This window comes from Aedes albopictus, chromosome 1, assembly GCF_035046485.1.
Source record: "Aedes albopictus strain Foshan chromosome 1, AalbF5, whole genome shotgun sequence".
NCBI classification, from domain to species: domain Eukaryota; kingdom Metazoa; phylum Arthropoda; class Insecta; order Diptera; family Culicidae; genus Aedes; species Aedes albopictus.
This window is the reverse complement of record NC_085136.1, coordinates 303,820,609-303,839,554: the sequence shown is the minus strand read 5'-3', so window position 1 is coordinate 303,839,554 and position 18,946 is coordinate 303,820,609. Positions and strand designations below refer to the sequence as shown.

The 18,946-nt window shown below is 40.1% G+C and overlaps 1 protein-coding gene across 1 annotated transcript in view; it reads left to right on the top strand.

The window, feature by feature from the left end:
- Positions 1-6,964: 6,964 nt before the first annotated feature.
- The window catches only part of LOC115263411 (alkyldihydroxyacetonephosphate synthase), a 72,807-nt gene continuing 60,825 nt past the window's right edge, over positions 6,965-18,946 (top strand). The window contains exon 1 of the mRNA XM_029866698.2: positions 6,965-7,699. Coding sequence (XP_029722558.2) covers positions 7,617-7,699 — 83 coding nt within the window. The 5' untranslated portion in view covers positions 6,965-7,616. The remainder of the gene's footprint in view (positions 7,700-18,946) is intronic.

The following is an 18,946-nucleotide window of genomic DNA, read 5'->3' as shown; positions in this document are numbered from 1 at the left end:
GTCTGGGAATGCATTCATTCACTGCGCAGGCTGTGCCAAGGGAATTCAGTAAACTTATACTGGGTTCCAGGTCACTGTGGCATTGAAGGAAATGAAATGGCAGACGAGCTTGCTAAAAGTGGTTCCAATTCACAGTTTGCTGGCCCAGAACCATTATGTGGTATATCAAACTGTACAATTAAAATGGACCTGAAACGCTGGGCTGAGCAGAGGGTGATATCTAATTGGATGGATGTCAAAAATTGCAATCAGTCAAAACGATTTATAACACCAAATGCTTATAAAACCAAAAAGCTCTTAGATCTCAACAAGAGAGCTCTATGTACATACACTGGTCTAGTAACTGGACACTGCCCGAGCAGGTATCACTTGAAAAATATTGGCCATATTCAGAGTGATATCTGTCGTTTCTGTAATACGGAACGTGAAACCTCGGAACATCTGCTTTGCAGTTATGGTGCTTTATACACGCGCAGGCAAAGATTTCTAAATAGTGGTTGCTTGCAACCCAGTGAGATCTGGTCTGCAAAACCTGGGAAGGTCTTGGAGTTTATTAATTCCATTGCACCTGACTGGGAGACGACGCGTCGTGGCAGTAGCTGATAACTTGACACATGGTAATTAGCTGGCTAGATGCGAATATCAAAACGGGACATGCCACAAAAGTTCAGCCTATTGGACGCAGTGGCTTAATTTCCCCAACAGTGGAAGAAAAAAAAAAGTATGATATTCACGTACTTTTCGTGCGAAGCTTGCTCAGAAGCAACCTCACACGGGCGGCGACGTCAAGGGATTGGCCGTCCTGCGTGATGACATCCTTGTACCTCGAATATCATCCATCGAAGAAAACTCCACCGTCCGGATCGTACTGGAAATCTTGAATGCCGCTTGCCAAAGACTCGATGATCTTCTCGCTGCTGGAACCGGGGTTGCCGTGGATTCCAGATTTTAAATTTGCTGCTGCTGCCGCACGATGAGATTGGTGAGCTGCAGGATGGCGTTCTTCAGATCCGCGTCGGGCATTTTCTTGATGTTTTCGGGTTTTATTTTTTCTTGAGGGTCTTTGAGTTGCTTCAAACTTTTTTTTTGTCGCCAGTTGATACGGCCGTAACCACGACCATAACCAAGAGAATAAAACAAGTCGCTAGAAGCAAAAGTTTATTGGATCTGTCGGCAGCAAAAATGAACTCATTCCAATGGGAAATCCTATTTGTATCTGTGCGTGAAGAAGTATAATCAAACGTGTTGTTTCTCATTTTTTCTCATGTTTGACATTCGACTCCCGCCAGGCGGCAGCACTGCGGCGCCGTCAAGGCCTATTACATCTGCCTTGGTTGGTGGTTAGCTTACAAACGACATTTTATTCTATTCTAGATTTTAGGCCTACTATGTACTATTATTAATATCAGGTGAGGCCTGAAACACTGTGGGAATCGTGAGGTTTCGGTGGGCAGGTCACGTCATTATGATGTTGGATAACAATCCGATAAAGATGGTTCTCAAGAGCTGCCCGACCGGTAGTAGAAGACGTGGTGCGCAGCGAGTTAGGTGGGTCGATCAAGTGAAGGACGATTTGCGGACCCTTCGCAAAGTGCGTGACTGGAGCCGTACAGTAGAGATGGTCGGGATTCGGGTTTTCAGACCCGAAACCCGACCCGAACCCGAACCCCACGGGTACGGGTCGGATTCGGGTTTGAAAATTTAAAAAAAATCGGGTTCGGGTCGGGTCCGGGTTTTAAAAATTCCAAAACTTTCGGGTACGGGTCGGGTCGGGTTTGAATAACGTCGGGTTCAAGTCGGGTTTGGGTACCAGTATAGATAATGTGGTACTTAAGAAATGCTTTATTTGTCATGCACGTTACATTTAATAATTATTTTTCAACTCGGGTTTCGGTCGGGTTTTTTGAGAAATATTATTTTCGGGTTCGGGTCGGGTTCGGGTTTGACCGCTGAAAATTTTTCGGGTTCGGGTCGGGTTCGGGTTTGACGAAACTTTTTTTCTCGGGTTCGGGTCGGGTACAGGTTTTGAAATTTGATTTTTTTCGGGTACGGGTCGGGTTCGGGTCTGAAAAATCTGAAACCCGACCATCTCTACGTACAGCCATGGACCGAGTCGAATGGAGACGACTGCTGAGAACATTCAGGCCTTATTTTTACCGGTAAGGTAAGGTCAGGGGGAGGGGTGTTCTGACCAAAGTCTACGCTCCGCATGAATTTCGAAATTTTTGTATGGACCAAATTCTACTAAGCAGAAGGGGGTCTGAGATGCCCAAATTTAGGTCTACATGGTTCAGACCCGTGCACAAAAAAGGCGACAAGGGAGGGGTTTTCCGAACTTTAACCCTCGAACCCCGTGCACGGGTTTGACGTGGTTTGTGAATGACCCCTATTCTGCTAGTACGGACAGTTGATTGTTCTTGCAACTAATGAAATCTCAGGAATTGGCTCTAAAACGTGATAAAATCGGTGGTAGGCAGAATCGGTTGCAGATAAAATCGGGGTGCGGTCAAGACTTTATATGTTATACTAAATTAACCCGTTAACGCCCAAGGTGTCTCACAATTTAAATCTTCAAATAAATTTGTTATCAAAGGTCAAGTTCCAATAAAATCAGCATGATTTGACGAAAAAAATGGAAGTCTATGGTGTAGTTCCAAAAAAATTCTTCATTGAAGGTCCTCAATATCTGATAATTTTCTCGAGTTCTGTTTCAGCACAACTTCTACGCTATCGTTATATTCTGATCCGTATAGATACAATACAGTTCTAAACAAGTGAGAGAGATGAAAACCACTCAAAAAGAATAGAAAAGGGACTTATAAATTGAGGAATAAATATAACCCGATAAACGCCTAAAACTATGCAATGCATGGATCTTGTAATTTCATGTAATTTCGACTGCAGTGTTCAACATTTCTCATTTTTTTTTCCTTGTACCGACTTTTCGAACCCTCTAAGCAGAATACCCTCTTCGAATGAATGTAATCAGTTTCGTACCTTTTAATTCCGCCCTATGTTGCTTATTCTTTGACAGATACGCGTATGTCGACTACCCTTTTGTAATCTTCCTCAGTGTCGGTTATCCACTTACAGATATTCCACTAACACGTCCAGGTTCATCATTATTCTATGTTTTAATATAAAATTTCAACCAGATATACTCTACACGGCTTCCCACCTATTTTTGTACTACTCCATGATTTTTTATTCGTGAACAATAGGTGGGTTTTATGGTGTTATTCTGGGCACTATCAAAGTTACAGCGAAAAGATAATGTGTCTTTCGACTACATGAAAAATGATAAATTACCCAAAAATTCAATTGTATTCGATCTACCAATTGCAATTTAGAATTACGTACAAAAGTCTGAAAAACATAAAGCTGGGGGGGGGGAACATTTCCTGTAGAAATCCTCGAAGGAATCTCGGGAGGATTAACAGAAGGAATTCTGAGAGGCATATCTGGTAGAGTTATGAGGGAATCTTACCTGAAAGCTTGGTAGGCATCCCTGAAATAATCACAGAAGAAATCCCAGGATGAATTGCTGTATAAATCCCGATCGAGGATCCCGGCTCGTAGAAAGAATTCCATTAGGATTCTCTGAATATGTTTCGACAGATCACTTTGAAAGTATACTAAAATGAATCTGTGAAGTAAATCCAGAAGAAATCTGTGAAAGAATGCTGGTTAAAATTTCTGAAAGTATTCTTTTAAGGGTTTCTAAAGCATTTCTGGCAGAAATCCCTGAAGTTATTCCTGAAGGAATCACATAAAGAATACCTGATGGAATCCTTAGAGAGATCATGCCAGGAATGCCGGCCATAAGCTGAAAAGGCATTCCTGCAAGAACCATAGCAGATGTCTCTATGATTGCCTGAGAAAAATTTCGGAAGAAACATATATTTTTTCTTATCTTTTTTTCGGGAGGGATCCCTTAAGGAATAACAGCAGGAATCCTGGAAGGAATCTTTGAAGGAATTCCAGCACAAATCCCTGAAGGGATGCAGAAAAGAATAACTAAAATAATTCTTTCAGGATTTTCCGAAGCAACCCCTGCAAAAATCCCTGAAGAGAACTCCGGAGCAATCCGTACAGCATTCTCGGAAGCAATATCTGAAGCAATCCCGGGAATAAACCTGAGAAGATTCTCGAAAGGAATGCTGGAAGAAATCCTGGAAAGAATTCCTAAAGATATCTCAAAAAAGAACCTCAGCTCATCTAATCTCATCTCAATTCTTCACCCTACTCTCTAGCCTCTACCTTACTGTCTTCTTTGCTCTCCATTCCAACCCTCTATCCTACGCTCTATCATAACCACCAACCCTAATTTCTGCCCTGCCCTCAAACTATCCTCTACCATAACCACTACCCTATCCTTTTCCGTACCCTCTAGTCTATATTGTGCTTAAGGAGAAACTTCAGAGAATACAAACATGGCTGCCACAATGGCCGACTTGGTCCCCTACTCACGTTTTCAAGAGCACCAATCTTGAAAATTTGTAAAATAATGCTCTCGATTTGTAAAAGCTGCCTCTTTTCGGAAGTGAGCAAAGCCAGGAAAAACATGTGCGGCTTGGCTCGATGCTTTGTTCGTCAGATTTGTGCCTCTAAAGTTTGTATGAAAAATTACAATGGGATTTCTTGATGTTTCACCTTAATTGTACCGTCTACCCTACTCTCTACCCTAACCTTTTTCCTACCCTCAACCCTACTCTCTATTCTACCCTCTTACCGTCTACCCTATCCTCTACCTTAACCTTCTACTCCACTCTCTCTACTCTATCCTTCACCCAAACCCTCTACCCGACAGTCTGCTCCACCGTCTATCCTACCCGCTACCCTACCATCTACAAAGACCCTCTACCCTTTTTCTCATAAAGCTCGATCGGTAGATACCCATATTGCATGATATTATAGCTCAAACTACCATTCCGTGGACGCGATCTTGGGTATGGTCCGCCATATTGGGTATCAAAATGGCGTCGGACATTCATTTTTGAGTTCTACTCATGAAGCCCGATCGATAGATACCCATATTGCATGGTTTCATAGCTCAAACTTTCATTCTGTGGCCGTCATCTTGGATTTCAAAATAGAGTCAAATATCGATTTTGACTTCTACTCATGAAGCCCGATCGATAGATACCCATATTGCATGGTATTATAGATCAAACTACCATTCCATGGCCGCCATCTTGGATAAGGTCCACCATCTTGGATTTCAAAATGGTGTCGAATATTTATTTCTGAGTTCTACTTGTGAAGCCCGATGATACCCATATTGCATAGTATCCGAAGCAGAATTGCCGTTAAAAAGCATATATTCTGGAATTTTGGCCGCCATCTTGGAACCTAAGCCGCTATCTTGAATTTTAATACCTCTGCTATCACCTCCACATCCTAAAGAATGTGTATACCAAATTTGATTGAAATGTTTTGACGCATTTCAGATTTATGCCTATTTTCCGACGTACATATATACATACGTTCATACATATAAACACACAAATAGACAAACATATAAACATACAAGCATATAAACATACAATCATACAAACATCGACTTTTGAATGTATTGATTAACAACTCTACCACAGAACAGATGTGTATCTTCGAACGAATTTGAAGTTTCCAGGTGGAAGTCGTAAAATTTTCACTTGGAGAACTAGATTGGAATGAATTTCCTTGGAGAAATAAAAAATCATCAAAGCGTGCGTCGCTCCCGCCCTATGCTCGCTGTACAAAAAAGCTTGCTTTCCACCACCAGGTTCGCTAGTGTCCAGCAATCAAATGAGCGGCTCTTTTCGCGATGAAGATTCACCCCCGTGACTCTACCGAAGAAATGAACTATAAATTATTAATCATTGATTCCAGGGACATATTTTTTTTTCGCATTGGAAATGAACCTCACAGATCGTGACAAAATGCATTCTTTGCAGCATCGTTTACTTACGCCACCTAGTGAACCAGTCACAACCAATATTGTCCACTATGAGCAAGGTATGAGTGTGGAGAACATCTTCTCTGAAAAAAGTATTCTAAAATGTTGCATAATTCTCACATCAAAAGGACTGTCCTATTTATAGGACGCTGGGCGTTCGGGGCATCTGTCCTATAAATAGGACACTGGGCGGATATGGGTTAAACCATGCGATAGTTACTTTTATGCAATTCAGAATCATAATCTCTATTTTATGTAACTCATTTCGGTATCATAATGAGCTTCTTTTTCGCATTGGTTCATTATACAACTGAAATGAGTTGCATAATGAAAAATAGTTTCATAAGGTTCATTATGCAACTCATTTGAGTTGCATTATATACATTATGCAACCTAAATGAGATGTATAATGGAAAAGTCATTGCATAAAAATTTGTATTCAACTTGTTGCAAAATTCGGTTTTTTCAGCAATTTTCGTATTTATCCAAAGACGCTTGTCGAGTACGACTTTCAGTATGACTCGTGCTGAAAAAAACATCATCAATACTATTATCACATTATTACACAATCTTCTACATTATTCAAATGTCTAGGTTAAACATCCCGAAATACCCTTTTCTCGTAAGAAACGTAAAAATCAAAGAATTAAAACATCCCAAAAATTATCTAGCATTACATTGCAGACCCCTCGATTGCACCTATTCCATCGCGTCACAGCAGCGTGGTGGACGCCAAAAAATAATAAAATCGATTGATACCGGCATGGCATGGCATGGTTCGTTCTCTCGTAGCGCGCGCGCTCTTTTTCCCCACCCTGGATAAACATCGCCACGGACGTCGTCGCCGTCGCTCACATCACGCACGCGGTGGCGTCAGGCTCTGAGAACCCGCACATGTTAGGAAGCTATATCGTACCGCGCCGCTTCGCGCCCGCCGCCGTAGAGAATGTGTACAATGTAGGGACTAATGCTGAACCCTAGTTTGTAAACTAACTCTGCACCAATCGAGAGTCTCAGTCGAGAGGGAGAGAGAGTCAACCGAACCATTCGCAAGGCAGCTACCCCCTTTTTCCGCCAGAATCGTACGGTGTTGAGCTCAGTCAGTCGCTTCTAGGGTTCCCGTACGGTTCGGATTGATTTCCCGGTCGGCGCCGCGAGTGTTCAAAAGTGAGTTTGAAAGACCACCATCGGGCAGGATTAAAAGGATCTTGTGTCTAGTGGAGGAAACTTGAGTTGACGATCGACTGGAACAGCAACTGATAGTCGAGTTGAGGAAGATATGTGTAAAATAGGGAAGCAACAAAGTGTTCTCAATTAACTAATTAGCTCAATATCGCGTCGTCTAAGATCTGGATAAGTCGGGTTAAGCTGCTAATTAACCGAGCTCTGACGAGACGGAGCATCTGATTCATCAGTGTTGGAAACAGTAGTGTAGCAACCGGATAAAAGCGTCTCCAAACGCCAATTTTTCTTTGCAAATTTTTCTGCACATTGAAAGAAAATCCGGAAAAGCGGAAAAATCAATACTTTTACACGCGTACCAGCAGCGGCAAAGCGGCGACCGGCGATTCCGTGAGAGCGAGTGCACTTGTCGTCATCGGAGGGGGCCGCACGTTAGGGCGAGGGAGGACAACAACGGCAGCGACAGCAACACCCACAGCACCCACGGCATACCATGTCCTCAAGTCACGGGAAGGATCCGGTCAAGATGGATCCTAACGTTGGGAAAAAGATTGTTAGCGTCATTCCCAAACGACGGTAAGTGTTGATAGGTAGTTGCATGGATCTATAGCTTGAGAATATGGTGAAATGTTAATCACCAGTTTCGTTCGATATTAAATGGGGTTGCGTGACTGATGCCGTTTTTCTTTTTTAACCTGGGTTGGAACTGGATTGGCGGAAAATGTGTAAACAAGCAACGTCAAACAATCTTTAGTACAAGCGAAACCGAAGTCGGGTTGGGGTTGAAACTGTGATCTGATCCAGTTCCAACCCAGGTTGGAACTGGATAATAAAGAAAAACGGCATGAGATTTTCAATGGGCCAGTGATTCCCAATTGAGTTCTAATTAAAGGTTCACATGCCGAATTAAATCCCATGAATAAAAATATAATTCAAATATGTAGCGAGATGCGGAAGTGTCGTAGAATTCATGCGGATGACGATTTCGGCTCCAGACCATGACAATAGATTCAGAAGTTAACAGTAATAATTACCAAACATTTAAATAGGTCCTATCTGCATTTGAGAGGCTCTCTTTGTTTAATTTCTCTTTCAGTTATTGCAATGTAATGACACACTTTTCAACTATTTTTGCAGTACAAATCAAAAGTCGATTGTTTTGACCATCGTTCAATGCAAGGAGACAATCATAATACAAAGAAACAGCTGAGCTATTAACGAAAGAGAGGGAAACCAAAGAGAGGCTCTCTTCTGCAGATTGGACCTTTAGACATGTTTGGCCTGAATTCACAAAACATGTGCATAGTCATAGTACGACTTTAACTATTTGTGGATCCGTATGGAATCGGTCCAGTAGTTCCTGTTGTCATTCTCACTAGTTTTTTTTATATGGAATTCTTCAGGATTTTTTCCAAAAATGTTCTTCTGAGATTTTTTAACGAGTTCACTCCGGAATTTTTCAGGGGAATCCTTTTGAAATTCCTGCAGATTTTTCTTCATGAATTCCTCCAGGTTGTTCTTCCGTCAATACTCAAGGAATTATTGTAGGAATTTTTCAGGATTTTCATGTGAGATTCCTGAAGGTTTTTTTTTTTCTGGAATCCCTCCTGATATTTCTAAAGCAATTCTTCTTGGGATTTCTCTTTAATTTTATTTTGCGATTCCTCATCTAGATGCTTCGTGTATTAATTCTGTAGATTTTACCAAGATTTCAAAATACTAGAATCTGAAGGAGGGATTTTATAGGAATATTTTGAAGGAATGCTGATACCGCAGAAAGAATTCCCGAAATTATCATAGAAGGAACTCCAAAAAGAATGACAATACAATTCAAAACTTATTCAAGATTGAATCACTAGAACCAAAGCAGCCCATTGTAGCACGCACCCTCCATAGATACAAGACAAAGCGCGAAGCGATTATCTCGGAATTGTTTTGAAAAGTGCCGTTACGGTGATCACGATATCTAACTAGTTGATCGATTTGCAAACTTTTGTTTTTATTTAATTGCTAGTATTTTAAATCACAATGTACTGAACGATTAACTTAGAATTTTTAGATTTTACCCGTCTTCCAGTATTCCAATCTTCCACAGTATTTCACGGTCGTCCACTGTCTTCCAGTATGACTGTGAAGTCAAGAAATCTATAATCCACAGTGTTCCAGAAGTCTTCCCGTCTTTCATAGTCTTCCAGTCTTCCACGATCTTCCAGTCTTTCTTAGTCTGCCAATCTTCAACAGTATTCCAGTCGTCCAAAAGCCTACAATCAGCTACAATCTACTGATCTTTAACAGTCTTTAAGTATTCCAAAGGCTGGAAGCCTATCATCATCATTTTCTTCTAGTCAACCACAGATTTACAGTCTTCCACAGTCTTCCATTCTTCCTTAGTCTTTTGATCTGCAACAATATTTCACAGTCATCCACAGTCTTCTATTATTCCATAGTCATCTAGAAGTCTACATTCTATTGATTTTCAACAGTCTTGCGCAGTCTGACTGGGTAGTAGGCATGTCCACCTTTTCAAAAATATTCTCTGCTTCTCAAGTCCACCCCCATATTTTGATTGGCATCCTAAAAGAAGTAACTGGTCAAAATTTCAGCCAAATCCATTAAAATTAAGAGGTGCATCAAATCAATTTTGTGTTTTTCGACTATTTTTGAACTTCAAAAAGCGTGATTTCCTCCAAAAGGCTAGTTTTTAGGCCACAATTGGCTTTCCCGATTTTTAATATTTTTTGCTCAACTCCTACAGCATTGGTGTCAAAGAAGCAAATAACCAAAAAACATTGGAGAATATGATGCCGTCTAAAAATATCAAACTTATTACGTATATTAGGATGTTCCAGAACAAAATCTATCAAAAAATCAACTTTTTACGGTTTTTCTGATCACAAATGTGATAATTACACATGTTTCCCTCAATTTGATTGGCACACGTTGTAGCAAACAAGTATAGCTTTAAATTTCTGCCAAAAGAATTAAGTTTTGACAAGTTTTAGTGTAGTTATGATTTTTTGAAGTTCAAAAATAGTCGAAAAACACAAAATTGATTTGATGCATCTCTTAATTTCAATGGATTTGGCTGAAATTTTGACCAGTCACTTCTTTTAGGATGCCAATCAAAATATGGGGGTGGACTTGAGAATCAGAGAACATTTTTGAAAAGGTGGACACGCCTACTGGGTAGTCTCCAACAGTCTTCCAGTATTCCACAGCCTTCCAGAAGTCCTACTACAATCTACAGTTATTCAGGCATCCACAGATTTTCAATCTTCCATAGTCTTCCTGTCTTCCACAGTACTTTAGTCTTCCTTAGTCTTCCAATTGGGTATTTGAATCTTGGAGAAGTACTGATTTTTTAATTTTATACGAAAGAGCATCTTTTTCTGAGCCACAATGGTTTTTTTTTTCAAATTTGTAGAACTTTCTTTTGGTACCTATAATCAATTTCAAAGAGATTTTTTTAAATCACCTTTTGACAGCTGGGCAACTGCTGGACAGCTCCACCCAGTACAAAATGCGACGAGGGGTGATTGGACAAAAAGCTCCCATACAAACTTCGAATTGATTTGTACCCGAGCAGAAGAAAATCTCTCTCTCTCTTCTTGGAGTAACGTCCTCATTGGGACAAAGCCTGCTTCTCAGCTTAGTGTTCTATGAGCACTTCCACAGTTATTAACTGAGAGCTTCCTCTGCCAATGACCATTTTGCATGCGTATATCGTGTGGCAGGCACGAAGATACTCTATGCCCAAGGAAGTCAAGGAAATTTCCTTTACGAAAAGATCCTGGACCGACCGGGAATCGAACCCGTCACCCTCAGCATGGTCATGCTGAATACCCGTGCGTTTACCGCCTCGGCTATATGGGCCCTTGAGCAGAAGAAAATATCAACAGCATAATAAAATGTTATTTTGGCCTAATAACTGTATAATGGAATCAGTAATTTTTATGTTATTAGCATAACATATTATGTTATAAACTTGTCTGTCATAAGCGGCAAAATAACAAATATCATAACAAAAAAATGTTCCTAGAAAAATAATTAAATATCATGTTTTGTTAGATCAATTACAACTTAATAACAGGAAATTTGTGAACTTGTTACTGTTGTGTTATTCTTCATCACATATTTGTACATTCTCTATAGCAGAATAATAACTAAACATGTTCTACAACAAAATATATTATTGAAACGTTATCTTGTGGATATATCCCAAAAACTTGAATATAACAAAATAAGATTGCCCAACAAAACATGTTATTAAAAAGGTATGTTTTGATAAGTTAACAATAACAAATTATGATATAAAAACAGGCTATGTGATTCTGTTGCTATCAATTTGCTTTTCTCCTCTGCTCGGGTAAATAGGTTCCTGGGCACCAAAACTCATTAAAATTTGGATTTTGGATAAGTTTGATATGCAGATTCAGAATATAGAATTATCTTAACACCGCTAAAGAAGACAATTACCCACAGGATTTAATAATCTTCTACAGTCTTCCAGTATCCCATAGTCATCCAGATGTCGACAGTCTATTGATTGAAAATCAGTCTTCCATAGTTTTTAGAAGTCTTCCAGTATACTGTCTATCAGCCATCCACAGGTTTGCAATATTCCATAGTGTTTCAAAGTAGTTGTTACAAAAATAAAAGAAATTAATTATTACAAAGTATTATCACTTCACGATACACATAGAACCTTACAAATGCACAAAAAAATAGACATCACAAGTTGACGCAATACATCACATAACATAAATGTGCCCTGTTATCCGATCACAGGATGACGAGGTTTCATTTATTGGTTTGGGCCCATCAGTCATCCTGGACTTGTATTTCAGTTGGCAGTATGCCTTTTAGTTCACAGCATTTGTTGCTGTGTTCATATCTTGGTTTTGTCTAGGAAAACTAATCCTAATCGGGCATCCCGTTTCGGGTTTCATCACTAGAGTTCTATGACTTGAAGTCTGTGTCAGGGAAAGGTTTACGTCTCTAGTACTCAATCGCGGCCCGAAATGGCCTGAATGTTGGCAATCGAAATAGGATTGCACTTCGTGGGCCTCTATTCTGCCAGAACCCTATAAATGTTAATTAATACTAGGGGAATATTTACAAGCTAAAATTCAACATGTAACACAAAGAACGCACATTTGAACACATTAAACAATCATTCTGTCTTATTAATGTAACAAATATTTATACCCGTAACATAGTCCAATCTCCCTTCGATCTTCTACAGCATTTCACAGTCGTCCACAGTCTCCTAGTAGAAATCATTCAGAAGTCTACAATCTTCCGGTCTTCCACAATCTTCCACAAGCCATCCAGTCTACCATAGTCTTTCACCCGTAATCATATAAAATGTTGCATAAGGTGATGGCTAGAGGCCCTATATGTACATGCCTCCATTTAGGCGCATGTGAAATGTATGCATATCGCCTCCACTTTATCATCTTATGCAACATCCTATACGATCACTGGTTGACTGGGAGGGAAGTCATCCACAGATTTTCAATCTTCCATAGCTTCCAGTCCTCTACAGTGCTCCAGTCTTCCTTAGTCTTTTGATATTCCATATTATTTCATAGTCGTGCAAAGTCTTCCAATATTCCATAGTTATCGAAGTCTGCAATCTACTGATCTTCAACAGCTTTCCAGTTTTCCACAAGTCTTCCAATCTTACATAGTCTTCCAGTCTTTCTTAGTCTTTGAATCTTACACAGTCTTCCAGTCTGCTACAGACTTGTAGTCTACCATAGTTTTCATATCTGCTGCAGTCTTCTGATCTTTGACAGTCTTCCAGTATTCCACAGTCCTCCAGAAATATTTATGTCTTCCACAGTCTTCCAGAAGTCATCCAAACAACTTTAGTACTTACACTACCCGTCATAAGTAAGGACTCACTTAAAAAAGTTTTGCAACACTCAGTTGAATATTGCATCACATCCCAAAAAGTTTAGCATCACCTGAAAACAGCTAAACTTGGGCTGCTTTATCTCGAAAACCTGATAATATGCAGGTACAGTCTTCAGCAAAGTTGTTCGGAAGGTCGTTGGCATCACAATGGCAAGCAGTTTGATTCGCAATTCTGCCGCTAGGTGACGCTAGTGAGCATGGAAAAATGAGTATTTATAACTAGTTCTATCTCGTGATCCTGAAGAGATAGAAAGTTCAAGTCTTCGGCAAAGTTGTTCGGAAGGTCAAGGACATCTCAATGACAAGCAGTTTGGTACGCAATTCTGCCGCAAGGTGACGTTAGTGAGCATGGAAAAATGTGCATTTCATACAAGTTCTATCTCGTGATCCTGATGAGATAGAAAGTTCAAGTCTTCGGTAAAGTTGTTCGGAAAGTCGTGGACAAGATGATGACAAGCGGTTTGGTTCGAAATTCCACCGCTAGGCGACGCTAGTGAGCATAGAAAAATGAGCATTTGCCAATGACAAGCAGTTTATTCACTTCATAAACATACCTGAATCACTTGAATATTAAATGAATCGGACCTGAATCACTTGAATATCAAGTGAATCAGGCCTGAATCAATTGAACATGAAGTGAATCAGTCTTGAATCACTTGAGCATGAAGTGAATCAGACCTGAATGTTTTGAATATCAAGTGAATCAAGCCTGAATCACTTGAATATAAAGTGAATCGGGCCTGAATCACTTGAATATCAACTGAATCAGACCTGAATTACTTGAATATGAAGTGAATCAGACCAAAATCACTTGGATTAGAATGGCTCAGGCCTGAATCATTAGAACATGAAATGAATCAGCCCTAAATCACTTGAATATGAAGTGAATCAGACTTCAATCACTCGAATATGAAGTGAATGGAACCTGAATCACTTGAGTATGAAGTAAGTTAGACCTGAATCACTTGAATATGAAGTGAATCAGACATTAACTTCTTAAATAAGAAGTGAACTAGACCTGAATTATTTAAATATGAATTGAATATGAAGTGAATAAGACCTGAATCACTTGAACATAAAGTGAAGCAAACCTGAACCTGTTGAATATGAAGTGAATCAGACCTGAATCACTTGCACATCAAGTGAATCAGGCCTCAATCTTTTGGATTAAAATGTATCACACCTCAATCACTTGAATATGAAGTGAATCAGACCTGAATCACTTGGATTAAAATGTCTCAGACCTGAACCTATTGAACATGAAGTGAATCAGAACTGAATCACTTGAATATTAAGTGAATCAGACCTGAATCACTCGAATACGAAGTGAATGAGCCTTGAACCATTTGAATATCAATTGTATCAGACCTGAACCTTTTGAATATGAAGTTAATCAGACATTAACCTCTTAAATATGAAGTGAATCAGACCTGAATCACTTAGATTAAGTCTTGAACTTTCTATCTCATCAGGATCACAAGATAGAACTAGTAAAAACTGATCATTTACACAAAATTCTATTTACACGGAAAAAAATACACGGTAATGAATATTATTGGGTACCGGACTGAACACAGGCAATTTAATGGTTTCTTTGGAACATCGAGGTCTTGAAATAAGTCTTTGCTTACACTTTGTACAGCGCCTAAATGTATTCCATTCTAATTCTTTTGTATCGAACTGATTGCTTTTGCGCTGCTGTCACTTTTCTACCCTGTCAATGGTAGAACGATAAGCACGAATAAGTTGATGTGTCCATTATGAGTAATGATCCATTATGAGTTACCGTTAGCCGATATTCAAGTTTCAGAAGAGGGTCAGATGTCAGCCGCTCTGGGGGGGATAAGACTGACAAAAAATTGCAAGTGTCACAGCTGGGATAGAACCCATGACCATCCACTTATGAAGTGTGCGTGTGACCACTTAGCCAACGGCCCCAAAGTTGAAGTGTTCACTAAATCGAGATATACCTGTACCTTTTATTTTGGTTTTATGATGGTTCTATGAATGATGGTTTTATGATGGTTCCATAGACGCATCTCTGTTTATTTGTGACAACATCACTGGGGTAGAGAGGGAAATAACCTAATTTTGGGTAACAAGTTTATTCGAAATAATCAATTTTGGGAATAGTATAGATTAGATTAGATTGGATTATACTCGATTTTGGGTAAGATCGACCCAACAAATTAGGTAGTTTGAATTTTCCGTGTAATACATCAAGTTGGCAGCAGCTCGCTGACACAGTGCACGGTTTAGGTCAAAGGACTGCTCATAAACCACATAGACTTTTTGGAGGGAGGGGGGTCAGGCTAAAACCTACGCTCCATTCAAATTTTTCATTTTTTTTTGACTACAGTAGTGTACTAGGGTGGATGGGGGTCTGAGATTTCTAAAATTTGGTATGCCTGATTCATGAACAACCCCTAATACGCAAGGAGAGTTAAAAAGTGTTCAGATTAGAAGCGTTCAAACCTACGGGGGTAGACGTTAGACGCTGGAATGAGCATGATCACTCTGTAACAAATCCATGCATTATATTTATAAAAAAAATCAGCATAATCGGATGTAAGTCAAGCATCCGGCAATTCCAGAAATTATTTTTCTCGAATATGCATACTGTATCAACTAAAGTTATGAATGGGGAACCTCTGAAAATACAATTTACGACATGGGAAGTGTGTGTGGAATAAAATGAGAACCCGCGAGCAAGAGCGAAAGGAAAATGCTCTCGATATTCCCTCAAACTGAGAACGAGTGCCCTGCCCAGCATGGTGGGTGCTTCCACATGGTAATTCTTTGAGCATGTGTTTCCCTCTAGAAGTAGGTATCCACTTATCCGCGAGCGGTAATGGCGGCGGCGGGCATATCCAACCGGTTCGGATTTTGACGTTTCTTGGGGGAAAGTCAAAACAGTTTCATTCTCCTCCTCACCTCTTCACCCACCGTTCGGTGGCGCCAACCGATTGCGATCCCCAAGAAACGTCAAAATTCGAATCGGTTGGTTATGCCCGCCGCCGCCATTACCGCTCGCGGATAAGTGGATACACTGTAGTAACGAAAATTGCTACAGAGAAAACCGGCGGTGGCCGTTTTCCGCGTGTGATGCCAAATGTTGTTTACGTAAATCAGAGCGGCCCGTACCGTATGATGAAATGGAAACTGTTGGTAGAGAACGTTTGGCCTAATTTTTGTATGTTTGTTGATATGCATTTTCCTCCCGTCGAGTTCTGTGTCTCTCGAATGCGCGTAAATCTCACTTTTGTGATTTCTAGTGAATTCACTACTAAATAGGATGGGTAAAAACAGAGCACTCCATTTGGGCGGCCGTTACTAGTCGTTTTCATTTTGGCTTAGCTCAAACAGACATCAGAAGCACTTGAGATAAACAGTGCATTTCCGGGATAGACAAGTGCACTTTCTCGATTCACTTGTTTCTTGTACAACGGGACAACAGCTATTGTTAATAATTGATTGAAACAGCAATATAATCATTTCATTTCATTATCTGATCTGAAGGTGTTTTTAAAATATCTACGAACAAAGTCTTAGAAGCCACTATTCTCTTCTTCTTCTTCTTTATGGCTCTACGTTCCAACTGGGACTTGACCTCACTTCAACCAAGTGTTATATGAGCACTTCCACAATTATTAATTGAAGGGCTTTCTTTGCCTACCATTGCCATGAATTGGTATATTGTGAAGCAAGCACAATGATACACTATGCCCAGGGAGTCGAGAAAATTTTCCCGACTGGAACGGGAATCGAACCCGCCGTCTCCGGATTGGCGATCCATAGTTTTAACCGCTAGGCAAAGTGGAAGCCACTGTTATGTGTTTATTAAAACGCGGAACACTGCCGTAGATCTCGTTCAAATCGAACATTTTTATATGAAAATCGTGAATGGGTCAAGTGCTGGAGAAAGTATTCCACGAAAAAAGTACTATCACGGCTAAGTAGCTTAATCTGGGTTTGTAAACTAATTTCATGAATTCTGTAAACGGAAGTCGTGGTTGTTGTACACTAACATCCAATGATGCAAATTATCACCTCACTAGTGCTCATCACAACTCATCAACTGTATATTTATCGCGTGCGATTGAACTGTGCACTGATCAGCGATGACCAGCAGCAAAGAGGTGGCAAAACGAACATGATGTAAATCACAAACGATTTTGCACACATCTGACTGTGCCGCCACACGCTCGCCCGAACAGCCAAACCATACCGAATAGGTTGGTTTGCGAAGCTACGGCACGAACGCTCGACACGCACACAGAAGCAACATTCGCATGTACCGATACCATACTAATAAAGCTTCCAGCCAACGATGCTTCGCGATAAGCTGTTGAAAAGCATCGAAAGCGATGAAAAGAGATGCTTGGCTAGAACGCAACGGCTCAACGGCGAAAAGGAAGAGTAAACTATGCTGATCAGTGTTGAGTCCGTTCGTGTGCTACTCGTGTGGGAGGTTGATTGAATAAATAAAGCGAGGATGGGTGAAAACGTGTTCGTTGTCGAAAGCAAATCGCATCATTTCGCGAATGTTTTCATCAAATAGCAAGCTTGCTAACATCTATGAGTCATACATTTCTCAGAGAATAGATTGAATATTGCAACAATATATTGTTGTTATTTCCAATAAGAAGTTTGTGGAACAGAAGACATGTTTATGTTCCACTTACCGAATGAAATTCAATAACTGTAACACCTGGCAGACGTCAAACAACTGTCAGTTGCTGGATAACTGCAAAATTGTTGCAGTTAGCTAAGGGAACGTTCAAAAATTACGTCCAACTTTTGGGGGGGGGGGGGGGTTCTAGGAAAGTGTGACAGTACGTGTATTAGGTATAGGAAAATAGCGTGACAGAGGGGGGAGGGGGGGTCTAGAAATCCCAAAAAATGATGGACGTAATTTTTGAATCTTCCCTAACTTCCAGTTAAATAAAATTGCAGTTAAAACGTTTGCACCGAGCGATCGTCTACTGTAATATTTTTTTCTACAAGTGATGCATCAAATATATCCGCATTACCAAAGGTTAACTGTATGTAATTAAAACTGTTAAATTTCCATTGCGCTGCAAGTTCTAAATATATCGTCCGTTAATCATGGCTTCGTCTTCGATTTTAAACATCATCTCATATCAAATCATTGCATGTTGAGTAACTACATCAACTTTTTATTGTGCACCAATCAATGTGCAGAAATATGTAGAGGTCAGAACCCCATATACGATTCATGTTCTCCCAAAACTGCCTCATAAGAGTGACCCCAGTAAGCTCACTTGATTGTTGGTACGAGATGAAAAAAAACAACAAACGCCCCGCTGAAGCTGACAACCTTTCGGCGAGATTATAAACGACGAAAAAACACACCATTCATCGATACCATTCCGTCAACGGTCATCTAACTTACGTCTATCGAGCAGGTGCTTCCGAAAAAAAAATGCCCAAGTCAGCATCAGCTAGATTGATTGGAAGCAGCTAGTTGTTGATGTTGTCAGCATTTTTTTTTCACACAGTAAACTACCCTGATCGATTGATAGCTTTGTCTATTTACCAATCATAAGTTTTGTGATCATCACCACCGATCGGCCGATCATTGCCGTCGAGATGAAATTTTATGTGTGACTATAAGGCAATGAATTATTACTGCGTAGATGACTTTAACCTGTTTTGATGAAGGTGGCGTTTTTATTGGTATATTTTGGCAAATCTGCAGACACGGTTACATCAAAGCGAATTGGTTGATCATCTTATTGATTTGGAATTTGCATGGTTTCGGAAGGTTTGATAATCAATATGCTCGCACACCTTGCTGGTATAGCTCCAGTTCCATCTAGTCATCAAAACAAACGTGATTCCTAAATCTTCGAAAACGAGATTTTTGACTCCAGGCTA